This window comes from Malus sylvestris, chromosome 11 (assembly GCF_916048215.2).
Source record: "Malus sylvestris chromosome 11, drMalSylv7.2, whole genome shotgun sequence".
NCBI classification, from domain to species: domain Eukaryota; kingdom Viridiplantae; phylum Streptophyta; class Magnoliopsida; order Rosales; family Rosaceae; genus Malus; species Malus sylvestris.
In genome coordinates this window covers 10,886,100-10,910,697 of record NC_062270.1, presented here as the reverse complement: position 1 = coordinate 10,910,697, position 24,598 = coordinate 10,886,100, and the positions used below count along the sequence as shown (strand labels likewise).

The following is a 24,598-nucleotide window of genomic DNA, read 5'->3' as shown; positions in this document are numbered from 1 at the left end:
AAGCGAGTAAAAGCCAGAGCACGTTATTTAACTTATGACGATGAATTCAAACTTAGAATTTGTCTATTATTTAGAGACCCTTGACCTTTTGGTTGCTTGCTGATTAAACAATGCCCGTTCATTCACGTTTTTCGTAAAAAATACAAATGTTTTATTTTTTCGAAATATTTTTCGTGATCATTAAGAAAATCTTTATAATGTATTTAGAAACGGATTTACGGTTTATCAAGCAACAAGTGTATATTTAGTAGAATATTTAAATTGGAAAAAAAAAAAAGTGAACAGTATAGAGATGTTAAAATGTATATTTAGTGTATATATATATATATATTGTAAAAATTAGAGATGTTAAAATCACCTATAGGTGAGGTTGAAACAAAAAATAGCAAAATTTTGTTTTGTTGAATAGTCTTTCACCCTCTTTTGGTTGACAATGAGAGTTCTACTAATAATCTTTCACCATTTTTGTTAATTTTTATTACCACTACAACAAACCATCATATTCATGTTCTCCAAAATATATTTTTCTGTGCATGGAGCCCGACTCGTTTTCTAAGCATATGGGAGTTCACTTCGTTCTGCGAGCCCGTAGCCCATCTTGTCATGTGTGCATGTGTTGGCCTTGTTCTGCATGTGAGGTGTTCGCATCGTTTTGCATGCCAAAAGCCCTCCCCATTTTGCATCCACATAGCCCATGTCGTTTTAGCATACATATGATAGTTTGTTGTATTGGTAAGAAAAATTTAAAAAAATGCACAAAATGATTCAAATTCTTGAGGGTGGCAAACAAAAAGTCACCACATCACTTTTAGGCACCCCTAAGAATTTGAATCATTTTTGTTAATTTTTATTTCATTTCTCTTACCACTATCATATTCATATTCTTCAAAATATATTTTTCTGTTCGTGGAGCCCGACTCGTCTTCTGAGCACTAGGGAGTTCACCTCGTTCTGCATGTGAGGTGTTCGCCTCGTTTTGCGTCCAAGGAGCCTACATCATTTTGGAGTGAATGGAGACAGCCTTGTTTTCCATGCGCAAGGCTGGCCTCACTTTGTGCGACTTATCCCGCCTCGTTTTCCGTGTGCGAGCTCATCTCGTTTTGTGTACCAAAAGTCCACCCCGTTTTCTATGAGCAGAGCCCCTTGTTTTGCATATCATGGTTCGTCTCGTTCTGTATGAGCTGAGTCCACCTCGTTTTGCGTGTGTTAAGCCCACGTAACACCCATATCTTTTGACAAAAATGAGAATTTTTTATTTTTGCAAAATATTTTTCGTGAGTATTAAGTTAAACTTTTTAAAGAATTTGAAAGCAGTTTTACAGTTCATGGAGCAACAAATGTATATTTAGTAAAATATTTGAGCCGAAAACATAAAAAAATAAGTGAAAAACGTAGTAGTGAGACCCATAAAATTGTCAAATCAGGTTCGACACTCAAGAATCTCAACGGAAAGTCTCATCTTAGTTTTCAGAACTTCACAATGAGGCGAAGTTGAAAATAAACCAATTGAACAGTGATTTATGTCTGAATTTGCAAAATTGACTAAAAATCGTAAGTTTTAATCCATGTTCTTTTGTAAAAAATGCAAATTTTTTATTTGCTAGAAATATATCTTTTTTAATTTTTTTTTTGTAAAATTTAGAGATGTTAAAATCACATGTAGGTGAGACTTAAATAAAAAATAGCAAAATTTTGTTTTGTTAAATAGTTTTTCACCTTCTTTTGGTTGACAAAGAGAGTTTTATTAATATACTTTTCCGTTCAAATATCTTTAAATTTAGGTTTTAAATTGTTGATTACAAGTGTTTAAATACGTATTGTAATTTGCAGGGACAAATATATTTTGAAAAGCATGAATATGATAGTTTATTGTGGTAACAAAAATAACAAAAATGTACAAAATGATTTAAATTCTTGGGGTGGCAGGCACCCCAAAGAATTTGAAACCTCTACAAAACTAGTTGTGAGTAGTAAGGATAATCTCCCATGAATCTAGTAGATATTCATGGCATCTGGTTTGGAGCGCCCGAACGGAGTGATTGGCTTTCAGATACTTTCGAGGTTATCCGCGAAGTCTTTAAAGCGCTCCAAATGTGTATGCAAGTCTTGGTCATTTGTCACCCGCAACCCTTCCTTTGTCAATGGCCATCGAAAATTCTACCGCGACAAGCAGAATCACCTCCTCCTCACCACCTGGGACGAACCTACAAGACAACAACACTTCTTCTCCATAAAAATCAACCAAGAAGGAAGTCCAACTCTTGTCACCGACCTTCTTAAACTTCCAACACCGCCAAGCAAGAATGTTGAACGTCTCTACGGAGCGCTGAGCATCAATGGCTTCGTCTGTCTTTACCTTTCTGACACCTTGATCACCATTCAAACCGATCACAACCATCCTGTTCGAATATTCAAACCTTGCACTCGAGAGTGTATAGTTTTTCCTCATGTTCACCTGCGTACCGCACCATCCATGTTACGCACCACTTTGGGTTCACTCCCCTCACGAACGAGTATAAGGTCCTTCAAATAAAAAAGTTCCAGCCTCTAAAATCGACAGGGGAATGAGTTTTATGTTTTTAAAACTAGGTACAAGTTCATGGAGGTGAATAGAGGTAGATTAATGATCTCCGATTTGATCCGCTGAAGTGCCAGTTTGGCAGGAGAACTGTATTCATCCATGGAGCCATACATTGGATGCATGACTCAACACAAAATATTATCGTGGTTTTCAACCCTGAAGACGAGAGATTCAGAGTCATCCCATTCCCAAAAGATTATGATTACGGAATTCATGGTATTAACGATAAGCAAGGAAATATATTTGAAATGGAAGGTCTTAATATTTGGATCCAATATATATTTTTGAATGAATCTTCTGCTGCAATTGCAGCAGAGTTTATATACATCTTTGTTACACACGCATGCAATAAACAAAAGGACTGGAAGTGGCATCCATGCTGTCCTTGTTACAGCAATCAGAAACCACATGCAGTGGCCTTGCTGTCCATGATGCATGTGTCCTTGCTGTCCAGATAATGGTACATCTACACATGCTAACCTAGCTGTCAAGGAATGATAATATTCCTGCTGTCCAGTTTGTGATGTAGTGGAGCACCTTTAACACCTTTAACACTCCCCCTCAAGTTGGAGTGTGGATATCAATAACACCCAACTTGCCAAGATGTGAATGGAAGGTAGGTGCTCTCAGTGGCTTTGTAAACATGTCTGCTATTTGACGTCCCGTCTGCACATGAGAGGTCTTGATCTCTCCCCTCTGAATCCTTTCACGAACAGTATGACAATCCAGCTCTATGTGTTTGGTTCGTTCATGATACACAGGGTTCGCTGCAATATGTAGAGCAGCTTGATTGTCGCAAAACAACCTTGCTGGCTCAGGATGGTTTACACGCAAATCATTCAACAAATTCCTCAGCCAAGTAAGCTCACAAGTGGTTGCAGCCATGGAGCGATACTCGGCTTCTGCTGAAGATCTTGCCACCGTGACTTGCTTTTTACTTTTCCACGATACAAGTGATTTACCAAGGAAGATACAAAAACCTGTCACTGATCGACGTGTGATCGGACATCTAGCCCAATCCGCATCACAGTAGCCAATCAAATTAAGTTGGTTCTCCGTAGGAAATAGTAACCCTTGTCCTGGTGCTTCTTTCAGATATTGGAGGAGACGATGTGCTGCTTTAAGGTGATGGAGTGTTGGTTCTTGCATGAACTGACTGAGATTATTCACTGCATACGTAATATCTGGCCTTATAATGGTAAGGTATATTAATTTTCCAACCAAACGTCGATATCGAGTCGGGTCCTTGAGGGCATCACCACCTGTTGTTGTCAACACTAAATCTGGTTCCATAGGTACCTTGGCAGGTCTTACGCCAAGCAAGCCAGCTTCCTCCAATATGTCCAGAGTATACTTTCGTTGGCAAATGGAGATCCCAGCTTTGGACCGTGCAACTTCGACACCCAGAAAATATTTTAATGGTCCGAGGTCTTTAATTCGAAAACATCCACTAAGAAATTGCTTGAGTTGACTAATGGCTTCCTCATTATTTCCTGCAATGATCATGTCATCGACGTAGAGCAATACTACAGTAATGGAGTGTCCACAAACCTTAGTGAATAATGAGTAGTCCGCATGAGACTGTTGAAAGCCAATTTCTTGAATGGTTGATGAAAAACGTTGGAACCAGCTGCGAGATGCCTGCTTGAGTCCGTATAATGACTTGTGAAGTCGATAAACCATAGTCTCCCCCTGTCGACGATAACCAGGAGGTGGTAACATATAGACTTCCTCATGGAGTGCACCGTGAAGGAAAGCGTTTTGGACATCCATTTGGTGAAGAGACCAGCTGCGAACAACAACAATGGTCAAGAGACAGCGGACAGTAATGAGCTTAGCAACGGGGGCGAACGTCTCTTTGTAATCAATACCTTCGCACTGCGTGAACCCTTTGGCGACAAGGCGAGCCTTGTAGCGTTCGATGGTACCGTCGGAATGATACTTGATTTTGAAGACCCATTTACATCCAATGGGGCGTTGGTGGAGGGGTAAAGGAACCAAAGTCCAGGTGTGATTGGCTTCAAGGGCTTCAAGCTCAGAATTCATAGCTGCAAGCCAGTGAGGGTCATGGCGTGCCTGCTCATAAGAGGCTGGTTCAACTAAGTGAGAGACATTGTGAACAAAAGAGCGATGAGCAGGAAAGAGACGAGCATAAGAAACATACCGGTGAAGAGGATATCGTGTGTCGGACATGGTGGAAGAGATGGCGCTGGGCTGAAGCAAAGCAGCATGATGGGTCTGATAGTCACGAAGGTGGGCAGGTGGTTGTTTAATGCGTTCGGAGCGACGAAGGGGAATGAGGGGCAGCGAATGAGACGATGGTGCAGGAGTTGGCGAGGTAGTAGTGTCTGGGGTTGGATGAGATATGTCAGGAGGAAGGGAGAGAGTGAATGAGGCAGGTAGATCAATAGTGGGAAGGAGGTCTGAAGGTGCAGGAGTGGGGTCGTCATGGGGAACAGGTAAAACTAGGGTATTGTGGTCAGGTTCTGGTGGTAAGTTAGCAAGAGGGAAAAAATGTTCATGGAAGGTGACATCGCGAGAGGTAAAAATGCGCTTGCTATCAAGGTCATAAACGCGATAGCCCTTCTGACCAAGAGGATATCCCAGGAAAAGGCAGCGACGAGCACGAGCATCAAATTTGTGTGAGGGAGTAAGGTTGGTAGCATAGCATAAACACCCAAAAACTCGAAGATGAGTGTAGACAAGTAGTGTCCCATGCAAGAGTTTATAGGGAGATTGAAGGGAAAGCAGGGGTGTTGGAAGGCGATTGATAAGGTAACAGGCAGTTTGTACACTCTCCCCCCAGAACTTTAAGGGTAGGTTAGCTTGAAAGCGTAAGGCTCGGGCAACATTTAAAAGGTGACGGTGTTTGCGTTCAACGACTCCGTTCTGTTGAGGGGTGTGGGCACAAGTGTGTTGAAAAAAGGTGCCATGAATGTCTAAGAAGGATCGCAGAGATATGAATTCCCCCACATTGTCTGCACGAAGGGTTTTAATGTCACGATTAAACTGTGTTTTCACCCAAGAAAAGAACGAGTGGATTATGGTAATGTTGTGTAAAGTTGCAGTTAGGCGTATAGATACCTGTTGCATGTACAAGTGGCAGATTGGTACCATTCTTATTGCGAAAAAAGGTGCCATGAGTGTCTAAGAAGGATCGCAGAGATATGAATTCCCCCTCATTGTCTGCACGAAGGGTTTTAATGTCACGATTAAACTGTGTTTTCACCCAAGAAAAGAACGAGTGGATTATGGTTTGTGTGTCAGATTTAAATCGCATGAGATGAACCCATGTGAATCGAGTGAAGTCGTCTACAATGGTGAGGAAGTAACGTGCCCCAGAGGGTGTATGTGTTTGGTGCGGCCCCCAAATATCACAGTGGATCAAATCAAAAGGTGCAATAGATTTTATTGAACTGGAAACAAAAGATGAATGAGTTTGCTTTGCTAAAGGACAAATATCACAAACATGTGTAGAATCAAAAATGATTTCTGGAATGGTCTGGGATAAAGAGTGAAGAGGAGCCGAGGATTGGTGCCCAAGACGTTGGTGCCACAGTGTCGAGGTGTGGTTGACATGGTTGGCGAGATGAGGGTTTTGTGTTGGAGTGAGGTAGTAGAGTCCATTAAACTGCTTGCCCAGGCCAATCATCTTCTTCGTAGCCATGTCCTGCACAACACAAAAACCGAGGTAGAAAATCACAACACACTTCAATGCCCAAGTTAACTTACTCACAGACAATAGGTTCACACGAAATTGTGGTACATGCAAAACTCTATCAAGGGTTATCTTAGGTGACAGTTTAATAGACCCAATGGATTCAATCGCAGTCTGTCCACCATTTGGTAACCCAACAAAATCATGTTGGGGTCTAGTGTGATTATGGATGGGTGATGAGTGAGAAATATGATCTGTGGCCCCGCTATCCACGATCCAATACAATGTTGAATGCGGAGAATGTTGTGTAAAGTTGCAGTTGGGCGTATAGATACCTGTTGCATGTACAAGTGGCAGATTGGTACCATTCTTATTGCGAAGAAGGGCCATGAGTTGATGATATTCCTCGGTTGTGAACGTTGGTTGATTGCTGGAGATGGGTGCTTTGGTTGTGTCAATCTGAGCAGTTGTCAATGGTAGTGTCTCAACATTGTTGGAGGCTGGAGGTGTACGCCTATTTCTGGGCTGCACATTCTTTCCGTGCCATTTGTGTCCTTCAGGGAAGCCAATAAGAAAAAAACAACGTTCAACTGGATGTCCTCCGTCACAGTAGCTGCATTTGAAAGTCTTTCGTGAACTAGGGTTGTGGGCGCCATAGCCTCCTTTTGGTGCTGTTGAACGACTGGCTTGCATTGCATGGGCAGTGGGTTCACGACGATTCACCACATCCAATTGGCGTTCGTGTTGGAGGACCAATCCATGGACTCGTCGTGTATCCGGGAGTGGGCTCATCATCAATATAGAGCCTCGTATGGTGGAGTAGTTCTCGTTTAGTCCCATTAAGAACTGCATGACTCTCTCTTTCTCTTCCCTGTCTGCATGTGCCTTGGATCATTCGCATTCACAAGCAATGGGCTCATGGTATGATGCTAATTCATCCCAAAGAGCTTTTAATTTTGTGTAATAATCTGAAACAGATAGTTGTCCTTGTCGGTGTTCGACAATCTCTTGTCGAATTTGATAGATCCTGGAATCGTTGCCTTGCGAGAATCGATCCTCAAGGTCCCTCCATGCTGCTGTCGCAGTTTTGCAGTAAAGTATACTGTGAGCAATGTTGCCTTGCACAGATTGCCAAATCCAAGATAAGACCATGTCGTTGCATCTCTGCCAAATTGAATATTTAGCATCAGTGGTTGCAGGGTTCTTGATTGATCCATCAACGAACCCTAGTTTGTTTTTGGCGCTGAGAGCAATTCGCATAGAGCGGCTCCATTGTCCATAGTTGTGTCCATCGAGAAGTTGTGAGACTAAAACAAGACTTGGTGAGTCTGAATGATGCAGAATGAGAGGATCAGATACATGAGGTATCATCTCGTCGCCCATGGTGGCTGGGTTTGATGAAGAGGAACTGGTTGTGTTTGTGGCGGAAGCAAAGATGAGCCTTCTAAAGTCACCAAGATCGGTGCTCTGATACCATCTTAATATTTGGATCCAATATATATTTTTGAATGAATCTTCTGCTGCAATTGCAGCAGAGTTTATATACATCTTTGTTACACACGCATGCAATAAACAAAAGGACTGGAAGTGGCATCCATGCTGTCCTTGTTGCAGCAGTCAGAAACCACATGCAGTGGCCTTGCTGTCCAGATAATGGTACATCTACACATGCTAACCTAGCTGTCAAGGAATAATAATATTCCTGCTGTCCAGTTTGTGATGTAGTGGAGCACCTTTAACACCTTTAACAGAAGGGTGTTTGGCTCTAATAGGTGACAGGCAGTTGATACAGATGAATACAATGGAATTATGGATTTTGAAATGACTACCAAAATCAGGTGTGGGTTAAGAAAACCATCACCTTTCCCTTTAGTTGGAAGGAGTTAGGATACCCTATTCCTTTCTATACTATTCACACTGGCGAGCTCCACCTCCTCCAATCTTCGAGATTATGACTAGGAGTCTCAGAAGTGAAAGTTTTTTTTGCTGAATCGATACTTCCGAATGATATTCGGTTGAAGTTTCTTGCTAATTATAATGACAACATCGCCCCATTAAGGTGAGATGACTTATTTCATCTTCAAGCTTCAATTCAATGTTTTTTTTGTTGAATGTTGCAATTTGGTTCATTTGCTAAATGTTTTTTTTTTTTTTTTAACATTTATTCAACACTTGTCAGTCTATGAAATGTGAACATAGAACTTCCTGACCAAGTGGAGGCTTTTGGTGTCCAATTATATTCGTCCACAAAGGCAATTAGACCAAAAGCCGAAAATTGAGAGTAAACAAGTCCAAAGTAAAATCAAAGAACATTATGGACTCGGTCCCTGACAAGTGAAATGTTGAAAAAAAATAGTGTTTGAGGCCCTGAGGGTTCTGGCTAGAAGGAATTTTGTTTCAAATTACGTAATAATTTCGCTTTCCTTAAGACTTTATTTGCTATCACTTTATATTATATTGGGAAATTTTATTTAAACCCATGTAACCTATTTTTACATCCAACTTAAAATTTTGAATGTTAATTGTCTATTTTACCCTATTGCATAATTACTATTAAGTACAAAATGAAATTAATAATAAAACTCAAATTTATCAATAAACCCTCTCTCTCTCCTCTCTCTCTCTCTCTCTAGGATCACGATTCACAATCTCACTCTGTTCTTCAGCAGTCTTATTAAACCCTGCAATTATTTTCCTGTTCTGGTTTCCATTTAGCTGAAATCTCAATAGGGTTTTCTCAGACCGGGATTTGGATCAACTTTTGACTCTTGTAAAATTCGGGTTTCTTTTCCTCCTCCTTGCAGATAAATCTAAAAGCTGAGAGAGAAGCTTTTATTTTACAGGCTGGGGTTCGTAAATGATTGTGTTTACTTTTTACTGTAACTGACCGTCCATATTATTTCTTCTGATTCGGCTCAGGTTGATTTTCGCATTCTGAGGGCTATTGCTATTGAACATCCCTTCGATGCCGATGCAGCTATCCTTGATGTTCTTAGTGAGTTCCCTAACTTGGCTACAATCATTTTTGGCTGTCAGTCATGTGCAGGTTCAGAGTCCTGGGACTCCACCGGTACAAGCAGGTACTCATTTTTTTTTTTTACCAATAATATGTATTATCTTGGGATAATAAATCTTGTTTTGATATTAGAAAGCGTATTCTTAATGTTTTGTTTGTGTTATTTTGCTGACCCACTTGTCATGGAGTTAGTTTTTGGCGGCACCATTTTTTCTCTCCTCCCCGAGGATAGAGTTCCTAATCGTTTAACAATGTTGCAAAAAACCCTATTTTCAGCCATGGAATCGGTCATCAACATGATGAGAGAAGTGGAGGTCCAGGAGAAAGCAGTGGATATTGGTCAAGAGGAAGCTTCTAGGGGAGGTTTGGATATCATGGTCAAAGTGGAGGAGCTTAAACGGATGTTGGCACATGCAAAAGACGCAAATGACATGGTTGTATTTTGTGAAATGTGATTAAAGTTTGAAGTTATTGGATTCTGAGTTCTGCTAATTTTAATTAAGGGTGCATCATAACTGACGTTATATTCTTTCTGTGCAACATGCTGGAGAAGTCTTTGGGGAGAAAGCAATTTAGCAACTGAAGCGAAGGAGCTTCAGTCTCGATTGCTCAACTTATCAGATGAGAGAGATAAATCACTTGCGATTCTTAATGAGGTTGACTCCACTTCATTGAGTTGCTTATTGCACTACATTACTGTTGGTGCATGCTCTATTTCACTAATTTATCCATTTATCTTTAGATTGCCTCATTTTTATGCTGTCTTTTTCATATCGTATTCTTCAAAAACAACAATTGCATGATCTGTTTCATTATATTTATTTATCAAACAATATCATCACAAAAGATGTTAAGTATTTGCACAGTAAAAAAAAACTTACTGTGCAATTAATTGTCTATTAAGTATTTGCACAGTAAGTATTTTTATGCTGTCTTCTCCTCCTCTGCTTAATTATGAGCTTCTATGAGAAAATAAAGTGGCCGAGGAGGAGTTCCCAAGTCTATTTAGCTTCTAAAAATCAAATGGTTGTAAAACTAAATCCACATATTGAATTGGATTTATGGGGGTATATTAGGTATTAAATTTGGGTTTAAAGAGATATTAATAGTTTAGTTAAAAATCAAATTGGTGAAAAGAGTAAGTTGGGTGTGGAAATAGGCTAGATGGGTTTAAATAAAATTTCCCTATTATATTTTGAAAATTCTTCTACATGAAAAACTTGGATCAATACTTTGGATACATATACAATTTTATGAATAACTGTCTGTTTTTGGCTCTTGTTTTGGTTTCATTTGTATCCATCAACTTATTTTTCCGATGTTGAAGAAAATAATGTCCTTGATTTCTCATGCTAACTGATTAAATTATGGGTCAAACTTAATATAGATGGTGAATTCATCGAAATTTTGTGGTAGGTACCTTTGTCTACGTGTTTTCATCACAATAACAAAAATTAAAATGATGAACTTGCACTTGGATTGTTTGATGCAATGTTGTGGTGGGTACATTTTTTTTTTGTGTGTCAATCAATGAGTACATTTTACTGCCTTTGGGTTACAAATTTTGTTCTTATGTTTTCACTCATAACGTCCACGAAATTCTTTGGTGGGTACATTTGGCTGCTTTTGGGGTTTCAAATTTTGTTCTTGTTTTCACTCACAATGAGTATTGGGGAGTAAATGGCTTCTGGTACCCTAACTAGTCACAAGAAATAACGAGAATATCCTAAACATCATCTCTATTCTTTTTTTCAAATGCATCTCCGGCAAGATTTTTACCGAGACCTATGAACTATGAAGGCTCCATATCTTAGTGAGTACTTCATTTACTACGTTAACGAACATTGTACTCTTTCTTTTTAAAACAAAAACAAAATGGAAAAATAATAATAATATATTGACAAACTGACATCAAATATTAAATCAGTAGTAGTTTTATCTGTCCTTGTTTTACTTTCCAAAGGTTTTAAACAATTCAACAAAAAATGAAAACATAGCTGAAGTTACGTCCTGTTGTCTTTTTTAAAGATTATTCAAGCGGACGATCCAAAGCAGCATGCTGTATGGCCTGCATTCCCAACTAGACCTTGTCATTTCTTTATATATCACCTCTTACTCTTATTCTGATACAAACCAGGAGCTCCATCGACCAGCCGATAACTTGCATCCTAAGAAAGTAGTACAGAATATAGATCAATACACATGGAATCATCAACTGGTCCAGAGCTCCCCAGCCAAATTACATGCTTCGAGATACTCCCAAGGCTACCGTCTAAGTCTTTGATGCGCTTCAAATGCGTATGCAAGTCTTGGTCCTCTCTCACCCAAAACCCTTCCTTTGTTGAGGCCCATCACCACTTTGGACGCAACAAGTACGCACACCTCCTTCTCACCACTTGGGACCAAGCCACAAGCCAGCAACACTTCTTCTCCTCACAAATCGACCAACAAGGAAGTCTTACACCCGCCACACATGTTCTAACCCTTCCAATGCTGCGAACCAATGGATGTCTCTATACTGCACAAAGTATCAATGGCTTGGTATGTCTGTACCTTCAAGTAAACCCTGTTCAAATCAATCAAGTAAGCTCCGTTCACAATGCCTCAATTTCCAATCAAATTGATCATGGAAACCCCGTTCACATATTTAACCCTTGCACACGAGAGTCTATTGCCCTTCCCCACACTTCATCCGCATCTAGCACAACCTACGTTACACATAATTTTGGGTTTGTAAGAGGAGAGTCTATTGCTCTTCCCCACACTTCATCCGCATCTAGCACAACCTATGTTACACATCATTTTGGGTTTAGTCCTCTTACAAACAAGTACAAGGTTCTCCAAGTGCAAAAGTTTGCCCGAGCTGGGAGTATACATTTTATGTTCAATATATTCACATTGGGGATAAATTTGTGGAAACGCATAGAGGCGGACCTTAATAATCTCCCTTTTGATCCTCATAGCTGCCTGTTTTATGAAGCAAGCGTGTGCGTCAATGGGGCCATACATTGGATGAATGGGTCACAAAATATGATTGTGGGTTTCGACATTGAAGATGAAAAATTTAGTAGAGTGATCCAACTTCCTAAAGATTATAATCTTTTTAGGGTTGATCAGGTTATGGTTGAAGTGGGTGGACGTTTGGCTCTAGGCGACAGGGTGCAGTTGATGAGGCAAAATATAATGAGGTTATGGATTTTGAACGACTATGAAAATCAAGTGTGGGTTAAGGAGTCTTTCAAATTTCCCATTCATTGGAGGGAGTTGGGATACCCCTTACGTTTCTATACCATTCACACTGGTGAGCTCCTCGTCCAATTTCCCAGATTAAATACGGACCAGGTCGACCTTGCGTGTATGAGGGTGCATCTGTACGACATGAAGAGTGAAAGTTTTAGGAGTTATGAGATTGTTTTGCCCGCAGAATGGACATTTCGGAACAATACTCGGTTGAAGGTACTTACTAGTTATGAGGATAGCATTGTTCCATTAAGATGAGATACGGCCTACTTCATCATGGAAAATGATTTTTACACAACACGTTTCTCTTTCTTCACACCCATGTTTAAATTGGTCCATTGATTTTCTTTTGCTTTATTCAAACCAAAGTCCAAAAATAAAACGGATGTGCACGAGTAAAAATATAGTGCGTGGAAATCAATTTCCCTATCATCATCAAAGATTTTAGAAGATTTTAGTCAATGGCTGCGTATTGTTGCAAGATGAGGCTCTCTCAAAAGTTGATATTTCTCCCGTAGAACAAAGGGAGAAGACATTGGGATGTCATATTTGGGAAGCAACGATCAGCTGCTACAACAATTCCGTCATCCAAGACAGTTTTTCTTGTTTCTTTTTTATTTTTTATTTTATTTTTTAGAGTACTGAAACTGTCATGAGGATGATAATGTTTTGATGTATTTGTGTGAAGGGCCTGAATATCAACCTACTATTAGAATGAGTGCTACTTTTACATTATGTTTACCCTTCATATCTTTTGCAGTATATAATGCAAGCTATATAGGGTGTTATAGGGTGTTCTATAATGATTTTATAAAAGTAGGTTTGAATGAATTCCGTTACCGTTCTGTTGAGATTCTTCTGATCACAAAAGATTTCAATTTTTATCCAAAATAATTGCAAAAGAAAAAACACATAAAATGTTGAAGGAAACCAAATTTTCCTGTCAAAACACACTGAGTTGTTGTTTGGACCTAGTTTTAGCAATGTCCAAGTAGAATATTATTAATGTTGGAAAATATTAGTATTTTATGATTATTTGAATTTGCTTGTTAGTTTAGTATGTGAGCTTTAGCCCATTCGAATTGGGATTTCTAGGTTTTTCTCTTTATAAATATAGCTTATAGTTTAGTAGGAAGATAAGTTAGTCACAATATAGTCTCTTGGGATTTTATAGTCATTTCGGCATTCTCGTTTGTTTAATAATATTCTTTATTATTTTGTACTCTTGATTGTCGCATACTCTGATATTCAACTTGGTATAAGAGCAGGTTGATCATTCGGGATTTAATTTGTTCTTGATTCGTATCAGTATGTCTGTTTGTGTTGTACATTGTTTATTTCTAGTTCAAATTGTCGTTGGTGTAGTTTGAAAAACCAACAAGTATGTGAAAAGAAAAACTGTTGAGCCTGTTAACTACATTGGAGAAGAATCAAAGATGAACAATTGTAAAACCAAGAAATGAAGTTTTACAGAGAGAAGAGAAATGTAAGAAGGAATGAATGAAGGTTTTGTATTGAACTCAATGAACTCACTTTACTATCTGTTTACAATAGCTATATATATAGCTGACTAGAGAACTAACTCTTTCAACTAACTATTACATCATCAAATCCTTTACAATTGTTTTGATGAGCTGGCAGTGATATATTCAACATCCCCCCTCAATCTCAACTGGGATTTTCAGTTTGAGATTGTATGAGTGCTTGAGAAATGGGCAATCTCTTAATCAAGACTATTTAGATGTCCAAATTAACCAAGGGGCACCGCCTAATTCTGTCTTGTCATCATCCATCGGGGAAGCACAAGTTCTCGAGTCAATTGATAGTAGAGGTTATTATGCCCAGAAGAGAGACTTATGTCCACCTGAGCGCGTAGCTGCGAGATCTTTTATTAATGGAGATGATAAGAGTGTCCACCGCCTTGTTCACTCAGAAGCACAGTCAGGGATTGCACCTAAAAAATAAAAATCATGGCAGCAGTTGTTTAGTCGTTCATCGTCGGTGCCTTCATCATCAAGTGTAAATGTAATAAGTAGACCAAATGCAAAGTCTCAGACAAAAGTTCAAAGTCCTCAGTTATCTGGCCAGTCATCGTCAATCCAATCATTTGATAATCCAATCAACTTTGGGCTGCCATCACCATTCGCTTTATCTATTACCTATCCAAAAGGATCTACTAGCAGCAGTTTAGGTTTTTCACGTGCAATTGATCCCATATTTCCTCGCATTGGAGAAGGACATCATGAACTTATACCCGAGGTTCCAGAGCTTTTTGAAGACCCAAGTTACGTCCCTGATCAAAGCTTGCAACAAATTTCCTCCCAATTCCACAACGCTTTAAGATTGGATTCTCTTGAGAAATGCAGAACAATGAAATCCTTCTTGTTGATGTACTCCTAGCCCTGCTCCTATCAGCAATGAATCCTATGTTCTTAGTGTTCAAAGGTGTCATTTCATACTTATCAATCAACTTCCCAATGAATTTCAGCCCCTCAAACTGATTTCTACACCGTTGTAGCTACTGTTTTCTTTACGATAAGGTTTCCAATATTTCATAGTCAACAAGCTTTACAATCACAAAAATCAAGAAACACAACCTTCTTCGGCAATCGGCCTTCAATGAAGAAAAGGAACAAGAACTACACTCCGGCAATCAGCCTTAATGGAGTTGCACACAATAACAACAAACAAAACTTTTCAAGAACGTTACTCCGGCTATCGGCCTTTAAGGAGTAACACACAATATCTGAGACAGAACTTTTCACTCCGGTTATCGGCCTTATGGAGGAAACAAATTGCAATCAACACACTCTTTGGCAATCGGCCTTGTTCGAGTGCACAAACCACAATCAAGAACTACTCAAACAGTAGAAAAGAATGGCCATCGGCCTTTGTATTCCTTCAACAATCTCACAAAGAATGGCTATCGGCTTTAACAGATACACTGACATACAAGAAACCCTATCTAAGAAACAAATTTTTTTCACTGCGGCAGTTAAGCAAATAGATAGAGTGCAAAATTGAGTAACAAAACCTTAGAGGACTGCAGCCATGTCTAATCTCACCTTCCTCTCATTTCTCACGCTGGAATTGTGGAATCTCACTGTAATTGCAATTTGTCGTTGAAAAGAAACCTTCAAACTTCTCAGTCTTAGCTTAGATCACCATGCCTCCGAAGATGATTCCGGATCCGGGTCGGAGATCGAGTCCTATAACCACTCGCTGTCAGCTTCCGACTTCACCGTCAAGTTGATCGTCTCCAAGCCATTTCTTCAAACAGTTGGAGTGCACATAATCAGAACCTGAAGAGCTCTCAAGATTTGCAATCTTGAACAAACAACCACCAAATCTCACGTCTCCTTCATCCTCCGTCATCTGCTACAGTATCTGGTTCAAAAAAGGAAGTCGTTGGTTCTGGAACTTCTGCCTGTATACCCTAATCGCAAAGGCTTCACCGCCCTGAGACCGACGATCCTAACAAAACCCGTTTCTCAATTTTCACCAAAAACCGAGTTTTTCCCGATTTCAACCAATGACAGTCTGCGAATGGCATCGCTGTCTACGAATGACAATCCGTACATCGACCCAAGTCCAAAGCTCACAGGTGATGTGACTAAACAACTCGATTCCAAATCCTCCGAATCGCAGTCAACCCAGATGTAATAGAACAATCGCGGGAGCACCGAAAAACTTATCTGAACATCTAATGAAAATTTGGAAAGAAAACTAAGCTAAAAATAGACGAAAAATAATGAGAAGTGGAACCACCAAAATCATGGCGTGAGCCTAGTGGCTCTGATACCATGTTAACTACATTGGAGAAGAATCAAAGATGAACAATTGTAAAACCAAGAAATGAAGTTTTACAGAGAAGAGAAATGTGAGAATGAATGAATGAAAGTTTTGTATTGAACTTAATGAACTCACTTTACTATCTGTTTACAATAGCTATATATATAGTTAACTAGAGAACTAACTCTTTCAACTAACTATTACATCATCCAATCCTTTACAACTGTTTTGATGAGCTGGCAGTGATATATTCAACAGAGCCACCGGAGCCGCACCGCACCAGAGCCAATCTGAAACGTAAGGTCTGTAACCGAAGCCACCACGTGTAGCATCCATGACCACCCCACCATCGCCTACATGACTTACCGTCGTCGCACCTAGATCCATCCTGCATCAATTAGCACTACGTTGCGCACCACCTGTTGCCAGACCCAGCTGATCAACCCGCATCCGACCCATTCATGGTTCGCCACTACGGTACTCGCTGCCTGAGAGCCACTAAATTGAATCAGGTTGTCGGTCCAAGGAACTGCTGTTGTTCGAGGCTGCTCTGTTGGCCCCCATCTTCAATTCTGATGAACCGGATTATTGTATGATTATGGCATTTTATTTTGATCAGATGGACCTTTACTTTTATCAAAAGTGTTAAAGAAAAGACAAAAAATTGTTTGGTTTTTTTAAGGTCTAAACGGGCAATGAGAAATAATTGGTTGGGAAAAGATTGGCATTTTTTATTTGTCACTCGAGTGCTTAGACTTGTGACCACTCGAGTGATAATGGTATCTTGGTTCTTTTAGTTTGTTGCTGTAATTGGAATATGGAAATCTCCTCCGTTTAATGACAAGGAGTACTAGTATGCTTTCTTTCCATACTCTTAACACTAGCCAGTCGGAATTAATTCGCCAGTCAAGTTTACATGTTTGCCAGTCCACCTAACGAAGCCAGTCCACATTTGCTTGTTTGCAAACCCATGTCGTATACCGTCATGAGTTTGACGGGTATGTTGGAAAATATTAGTATTTTATGATTATTTGGGTTTGTTTGTTAGTTTAGTATATGGGCTTAGCCCATCCAAATTAGGGTTTCTAGGTTTTTTTTCTCTATAAATATAACTTATAGTTTAGTATGAAGATAAGTTAGACACGAGGTAGTCTATTGAGATTTTATAGCCGTTTCAACATTTTCGTTTGTTTAATAATATTTTTATTATTTTGTAGTTTTACTTATCGAACACTCTGATATTCAACTTATTAAGTGATGCGAATTGCGGCCCTTCTAAGTTGAATTGTGGCCCTTCTAAGTTTTGACATTGATCCTATATGTAGTGTGTGCTACTTAAATAGTTATCCACAACCACCATACAGTACATCCATGTCGGACCACTAATAAGTATATCCGTGGAAGATTTGATCCAAACTCACAATCGTGAAATCATGTACATGCATAATGTGTTCAATTTGCAAGAATTTTATAGATGGTTTGAGCCGTATGTACTATTTATGTTGGTGGTTTTCGAGTTTAAGTGTTGATTATCACGCTATAAACATAAGAATTGATTTTGTATTTTAAAATCTTAAGCCATATATACAGTTAGTCTGTTAATCGATTAGATGCAGTGAAAATTACCTCAACCCAATATTGATGATGAAACTTAGAGAGAAGTCATAGTGCTATGGTGGTCTCTACTACACACGTGCTTCATTTCGACACAGCCGGGTGTGTATGGACAACAAAATTGTTGATGAATACTATGAGACTTGCAACACACACCTACTAAAATTCATCCCTAAATCTGATCTTAAAATCTTAATTACATTTTCAATATAACCTTTGAAGTGAACATAAATAATACACTCTAGATTTAGCCCTCATAGAAGCGACTTTACTTTGTAATTCATCCACAAACTACACTTTAAATCGAAAACCACCAACATAACTGACAAGGTCCCCAAACTTTAAAAAAAAAATGAATCAATTCTAGACTATCAAATACAGTAGAATCACTAGAACTGAAGAGTAGCTTATGACTTCTACCTATTACACATTTTGAAAAGAAGAAATCATGAGAGCTTTTACTTGAGTAAAGTTTAATCTGACAGCAATTTCCTGAAAGAGAATAGGAGGATGTCCTAACCGAAATTGGAGAGCCTTGTAAAGGGGAAAATATTCTCTCCGGATCTATACATCTAAAGTCCAGGGATCAAATAATTCTGACTTTTAAAATTTGATCATACGGCCAAAAGCAGAGAAGTAAATGAAAACTTTTGATAGTTACAATAGTTTTTTACCGTAGTATCAATTTTTAAAGGTCAGGATCCTTTCATCCCTGGACGTTGGATGTATAGATCCGAAAAGGATCACTTCCCTTGTAAAGGATAGAATCCTTGCTTAACCGGCACCCAAAAAAGAATTTTTCCTATACATCTGTCCTTACTCATTGACGAGAAATTTTTCATTGTGACCGGAACACGAGTGGTACACCACAAGTTTTTATATAAGTTGTGGAAGATTTTAATATTTAAGTTATTAACTTTTTAACACACATATCTCATCATTTGTATAGTGACACGTGATGTACCACTCCGTGTTCCAATCACACTTAAAAATCTCTCCTCACCCATACAAATCAAGTGTTAATGGTTGTCTTTTAATTATTCATGGTTGTCTTTTAATTATTCATACACATATAACAAGTTAAACTCCGAGTCACATGTAGAATATCAGAAAGTTTAATTAAAGCACGAGAAGTAGATCATAGAAAAGAATATTAATTGGGAGAAGAACACAATGTGTTTGTCTCATACCTTGATAATATTAATCTCCAATTGGTGGTGTAGTCAAGGGTTAATCGCCAACTGGAACGTTGTCTTTTCCTAGGTTTCCTGTCAGGAAAAATACTATGAACTTTTGATTTCCCATTCACCATCTGCAGCTAGAAAACTAGCTCTCACTTGTAATAATTTGTGGTTAGTAAGTAAAATATCACATGGAATCATCAGCTGGTCCAGAGCTCCCTAGCCAAGTTACATGCTTTGAGATCCTCCCAAGGTTACCATCCAAGTCTCTGATGCGCTTCAAATGTGTATGCAAGTCTTGGTCCTCTCTCACTTGCAACCCTTCATTTGTCAATATGCCCATCAAAACTTGGGTTGCAACAAGCACACTCACCTCCTTCTCACGGCCTCGTACAAAACCACAAAGCAGCAACACTTCTTCTCCTTACAAATAACCAACAAGGAAATCTAACACCGGCTGCCCATCTTCTAACCCTTCAAACGCCGCCAACCGAAAGTGAACGTCTCTACACTGCACAGTGTATGAACGGCTTGGCCTGTTTTTATCTTTCTAATACCTCAGCTCCCAAACAAACAGATCCAAACCACCCCGTACGCATATTCACCCCCAGCACCCGATAGTCTATATCTCTTCCCCACACTTCACCTGCGTCCTGCACAGCACATGTTACACACCATTTCGGGTACAGTCCTCTTACAAATGAGTATAAAGTTCTACTAATGCAAAAGCATATCCCTGCTGTGGGAGATGTGCATTTTATGTTCAAGGTATTTAAAATGGGGACAAGTTTATGGAGGCCCATAGAGGTAGACCTTAATGATATCTCTTTTGATCCTCTTAAATTCCCCTTTCACAGGCGAAGTGTGTGCGTAAATGGGACCATACATTGGATGCATGGGACACACAACCCCATTGTGGTTTTCGACATTGGAGACGAGAAATTCAGAGTGATTCCACTTCCTGAAGATTATACTTGTTTCACGCATCTTGTTAGGTATCCCGTGGGAAATATAGTTGGTGTGGGTGGATATTTGGGTCTAATAGGTGACAGGAGTATGATGAAAAATGAAATTATGGGGTTATGGATTTTAAAGGACTACGAAAAACAGAACTGGGTTAAGTAGATCATCGTTGTTCCTCGTTGGGCAGAGTCAGGGTACGCTGTTCCTTTTTGTATCATTCACACAGATGAGCTCCTCCTCCAATCTGCAGGGTTGAGCAGACAAAACCCTGCCTACATGAAGGTGATTCTATACAACATGAATAATGAAAGTTTGAGGAGAAGTGATATTGTTTTCCCCGACAAATGGGCTTATTTGACTGGGACTCGATTCAAGTTGCTTACTAGTTACGAGGAAAGCATGGAACCCTTGATAAGATGAGTCACGAGACCATGCCTATTTCATCATCAAGTTTTAATTTTATGATTATTCACGTCTCATGCATTTGTGCACGCATATTTTAGCAATTTGGCTGGAGAACGTAGGCTTTTCTGGTATTTTTAGGACTTGTCAAGCATGTTAACCAAAGCAGCTTAATTAGCTGCATAATTGGCATACAGAGATGAATGTAAACTTAGAGCTTGTCAATTCTTTTGACAAAAATTATTAATTATGATGCTCGATTGAAGTTTTTTTTTCCCCCGATATAAGGTATAGTGAGAATTTACGTTTCAAGAAACGAGTGTGTGAAGGGCATGATCAGCAGCTACAACAACAATGACCTCACACAATTATTATTATTAATTTTTATTTTGCTCAAAAAACAACAAAAAAATATAAAGCTTTTCACCCAAAATGAAATAGAGAAAATGTGATAAGGATGATGGTGTTGGTATAGGGTATTTGTATGAGTGTGTGAAGGGCATGATAATTATCATGTTATTTGAATGAATACTGCTTGTTCAAATCTCACTGAATTCGTCTATATATGATATAAATAATAACTACATAAGTATTTTGCACAAATGATTTCATAAATTTCAACGACGTTAATTTTATCGCAAAGTAATTGTTAAAAAGCCAAAAAGATATTGAAGGAAATAAGTCTACTGGGTACAATAAAATGAGTTGCGATTCAAAAGCAATATTATTGAGTTCAAATGGTCTAAAGATGACGTATACATCGCGTCAAGCAATGGTTATTTTTCTGATCATTCCATATTCGATAGGCAAACCATTCAAGGTAGTAATAATAAATAATAATATTACATATTTGCAACTCAAGATTGCGTAAGCACTTAACAAATGGTATTTATACGTGATCTTTTATATATGTTTCAATTACATTTTTTATGTGATTAATTCAATCAAAGCTAGTAATTTATTACCTATGTATTCTTGAGAGGAAGATAGGTTTTCTCCTGAATTTTTTTTTGTAAAATCAGCAATTGTTTAAAATTAACAATAAAAAGCTCTGTCCAGCTTGAAATTAAATTTGTTTTGGCTTTGTCCAAAAAAGCTTAATACTACAGATAAATTATGACATCATTCTTGTCCCATTTGTAATCAAGATTAAAAAAAATAATCACTTAGTTATTTTTTAATACACAACAATATATTTGCACCAAAAGGTGGGTTATTTGATCTAAAGTCAAACAAGGGTCAACCATAATAATTTAGTGACAAATTGGAAATTGGAATATATTACTATTTGTGGGAAAATTTTGCACTCAAACGAAACTAATTTGTGTTTCAGCAAATGATATTTCAAAACTAATTCAAATAATCAAAGTTCAGCTTCAATCTCCATGGAGAAATGCCTCAATTCTAACATGTATGGTTTAAAGATAAAGATGCCAAGTCATAACAGTTCATATGATTTTAGTTAGAAAATCATTCTTGTTATAATTGTATTATTACATCTGTATAGTTTAGTTAGGTAGTTATGTTTACAGGCTGTCTTAGATATTTTGGTACATAGCCTTAACTATATATAGATATCGAAATGTAAGTGTAAAAGTTAAGTTGTGAAAAGTAAATGAGAAGAGGAATATTAAGATAGAAATCATCTCTCTGTTCTTTAAGATTCTTTATGGTATCCATCGCCGCCGCCTTACGGCTCTCTTCGATCCTCCCTTCCGTCGTGCTCTCGTCTCCGTTTACTCATCTCATCTTCGATCTGTGAGATATTATCAGTGTTGTTCTTCGATCTCGCATCTTGGATCTTGCATCTTGTTATCTGATGGCGTCGCCCACCGGTTCCTCTTCTCCGACTCCGAATCCCAATTTCTCTTCTTCAAACCCTAATTTGTCTAATTCGTACGCTTCTCTCACGATTCAGAACATCGGCAGCATGGTGCCGATCAAGCTTAAGCGTTCGAATTACCTACCCTGGTGTGCTCTCTTTGCCCCTATTCTTCGCCGGTACAAGCTTCTCGGACTCTTTGATGGCACTGAGCCCTGTCCGGCGCCATTTCTACCAGATCGATCGATCAATCCTGCTTTCGAGAGTTGGTATGAGAAAGATCAGAATCTTCTCATCTGGTTCAATTCAACACTATCTGAAGAAGTCATTCCCTTCACTGTCGGCGTTTCGTCTTCCCGAGATCTGTGGCTTAAACTTGAGCAGCGCTTCGGTGGTGTTTCTGATGCGCACATTCATCAGCTTCGTTCTCGCCTTCAGTGCATTCAGAAGAACTCTCAATCCATGGCGGATTATCTGCAGCAGATCAAAGAAATTTCCGATTCCCTCACTGCAGCAGGCGCTTCGATTTCCGATCGAGATCTAATTGCTGATACACTGGCTGGTCTTCCTGATGAGTTCGAATCATTCATCGACTCCATCATGCTTCGTCTCTCTTCCACATCTCTTGATGAGTTGCATGGATTATTACTCACCAAGGAGCTTTCCATGAATCGACGGAAGCAACTCGCCTTTTCTGCACCTACTGAACCGTTTCATGCTCTCTCGGTTCACACTTTACCACCTCTTCTTCCTACACCACCTCAGGCTTTTGCTGCTCAACAGCCTCCTCTCCATAACTCTTCTCGATATAACTCCTATCGTGGCCAGAATAATCGATTTTCTAATAATTGAGGACACAGAGGCAATCATCGGGGCAACTACACTCATGGCTTCACTTTTGGATCCAATCGTGGTCATCATTTCTTCTCTCGTGGTTCATCTTCATCGGGTGCTCGTAATTCCTGCCAGATCTGTGGGAATCCAAGTCATGAGGCAATCGATTGCTTTGATCGCATGAATCCAGATATTTCTGGTAAAATCCCTCCAGCAAAGCTTGCTGCAATGTGTGCGCGCTATCAATCCAAGTCCTTTTCTCCTTCCTGGCTCATTGATTCTGGAGCAACTTCTCACATAACCAATGACATCTCCAACATCTCGTCTCCATCTCCTTATACTGGTGAAGATAAAGTTTACATTGGTGATGGTAAAGGTCTTCCTATCACTCATATTGGTTCCTCTTTGTTACATGCTCCTCATCATTCCTTTAAATTGAACAATGTACTTCATGTTCCTCAAATGAAGCACAACTTATTGTCTGCTTTTCAATTTGTTAATGACAATTCATGTTCATTAACCCTCGATTCTGATGGATCCTCTGTAAAGGATCGTTCTACGGGGAAGATGCTTTTGCGGGGACCAGTTAGAGATGGCTCATATCCTTTGCAAAGCTTTCCATCCAGCGGTATCTCTTCTGTTTCTTCATCAGCATTCGTCAGTATTAAAGCTCCAGTGAAGATTTGGCACAGTCGATTGGGCCATCCCTCCTCTACCATTTTTCGGAAAGTAATCTCTAGTAATTGTCTTGCACTGCATGGTAAATCCTCAGTTGACTTCTTCTGCTCAGATTGTGCCATTGCTAAGAATCATAAACTGTCATTTTCTCCTACTAAGTCATCCACTCCTCATAGTTTAGCTTTAATTCATTGTGATGTATGGGGACCTGCCCCTGTGACTTCTGTGAGTGGTTTTCAGTATTATCTGTTGTTAGTAGATGATTACACCAGATATAGCTGGTGTTTTCTACCTTTGTAACTTTCAAGAACTATGTGGAAAAATCTGTTGGCAATCAAATAAAGACTATACGTTCTGATTCAGGGGGTGAGTTCACTAGTGCTTCTTTTCAGTCTTATCTTCATTTGCATGGCATTTCTCATCAGTACAGCTGCCCACATACACCTGAACAGAATGGATGTGTAGAACGCAAGCATCGACATCTTGTAGAAACAGCACGAACACTGTTAGTCGCTTCTCAAGTCCCTTCAGTTTATTGGGTTGAAGCCTTCTCCACTGCCATTTACTTGATCAACAGGTTACCCATTTCTGGTCTTCTCAAATCTCCATGGGAGTTACTATTTCACACACTCCCTGACTACACTCGCCTACGGATCTTTGGGTGTAGTTGCTTCCCATGGTTAAAACCGTATGTTCATTCTAAACTTGATGGCAAAAGCAAGCAGTGTGTTTTTCTTGGGTACAGCTTACAACATAAAGGTTATAGGTGCTTAGACACAGCCACTGACCGAGTTTACATCTTTCGGCATGTTCAATT

At 39.1% G+C, this 24,598-nt stretch overlaps 2 protein-coding genes, 1 long non-coding RNA gene and 2 pseudogenes across 3 annotated transcripts; 3 read left to right on the top strand and 2 right to left on the bottom strand.

The window, feature by feature from the left end:
- The first annotated feature begins 1,870 nt into the window (after positions 1 to 1,870).
- LOC126590224 (F-box protein At1g30790-like) lies at positions 1,871 to 3,039 on the top strand (annotated as a pseudogene).
- A 2,708-nt stretch (positions 3,040 to 5,747) lies between these two features.
- Positions 5,748 to 7,143, bottom strand: LOC126588762 (uncharacterized). The gene is made up of 2 exons (XM_050253861.1): positions 6,575 to 7,143; positions 5,748 to 6,251 (listed from the first exon to the last, which is right to left on the bottom strand). Exons 1-2 carry the CDS (start codon positions 7,089 to 7,091, stop codon positions 6,208 to 6,210), a joined length of 561 nt encoding a protein of 186 aa, XP_050109818.1. The 5' UTR covers positions 7,092 to 7,143; the 3' UTR covers positions 5,748 to 6,207.
- A 4,260-nt stretch (positions 7,144 to 11,403) lies between these two features.
- Positions 11,404 to 12,753, top strand: LOC126591553 (putative F-box protein At5g62660). Its single transcript, XM_050257275.1, has 2 exons — positions 11,404 to 11,974; positions 12,053 to 12,753. The coding sequence occupies exons 1-2, from the start codon at positions 11,458 to 11,460 to the stop codon at positions 12,751 to 12,753; spliced, it is 1,218 nt and encodes a 405-aa protein (XP_050113232.1). The 5' UTR covers positions 11,404 to 11,457.
- Positions 12,754 to 13,985: 1,232 nt separating this feature from the next.
- Positions 13,986 to 16,402, bottom strand: LOC126588475 (uncharacterized). The gene is made up of 2 exons (XR_007611480.1): positions 15,561 to 16,402; positions 13,986 to 14,449 (listed from the first exon to the last, which is right to left on the bottom strand). It is a non-coding gene; the product is annotated as an uncharacterized LOC126588475 (long non-coding RNA).
- Positions 16,403 to 19,273: 2,871 nt separating this feature from the next.
- Positions 19,274 to 20,465, top strand: LOC126590223 (putative F-box protein At1g19160; annotated as a pseudogene).
- The last annotated feature ends 4,133 nt before the right edge of the window (positions 20,466 to 24,598 follow it).

What these genes read in the sequence shown, in the direction of transcription:
- LOC126588762 (XM_050253861.1), bottom strand. Translation starts at nt 7,091, where the DNA reads ATGCAGTTCTTAATGGGACTAAACGAGAACTACTCCACCATACGAGGC. An exon ending in GCCACTTGTACATGCAACAG is followed by an intron (nt 6,252 to 6,574) that starts GTATCTATACGC and finishes TGTGTTGTGCAG; the next exon opens with GACATGGCTACGAAGAAGAT.
- LOC126591553 (XM_050257275.1), top strand. Translation starts at nt 11,458, where the DNA reads ATGGAATCATCAACTGGTCCAGAGCTCCCCAGCCAAATTACATGCTTC. An exon ending in TAGCACAACCTACGTTACAC is followed by an intron (nt 11,975 to 12,052) that starts ATAATTTTGGGT and finishes CCTATGTTACAC; the next exon opens with ATCATTTTGGGTTTAGTCCT.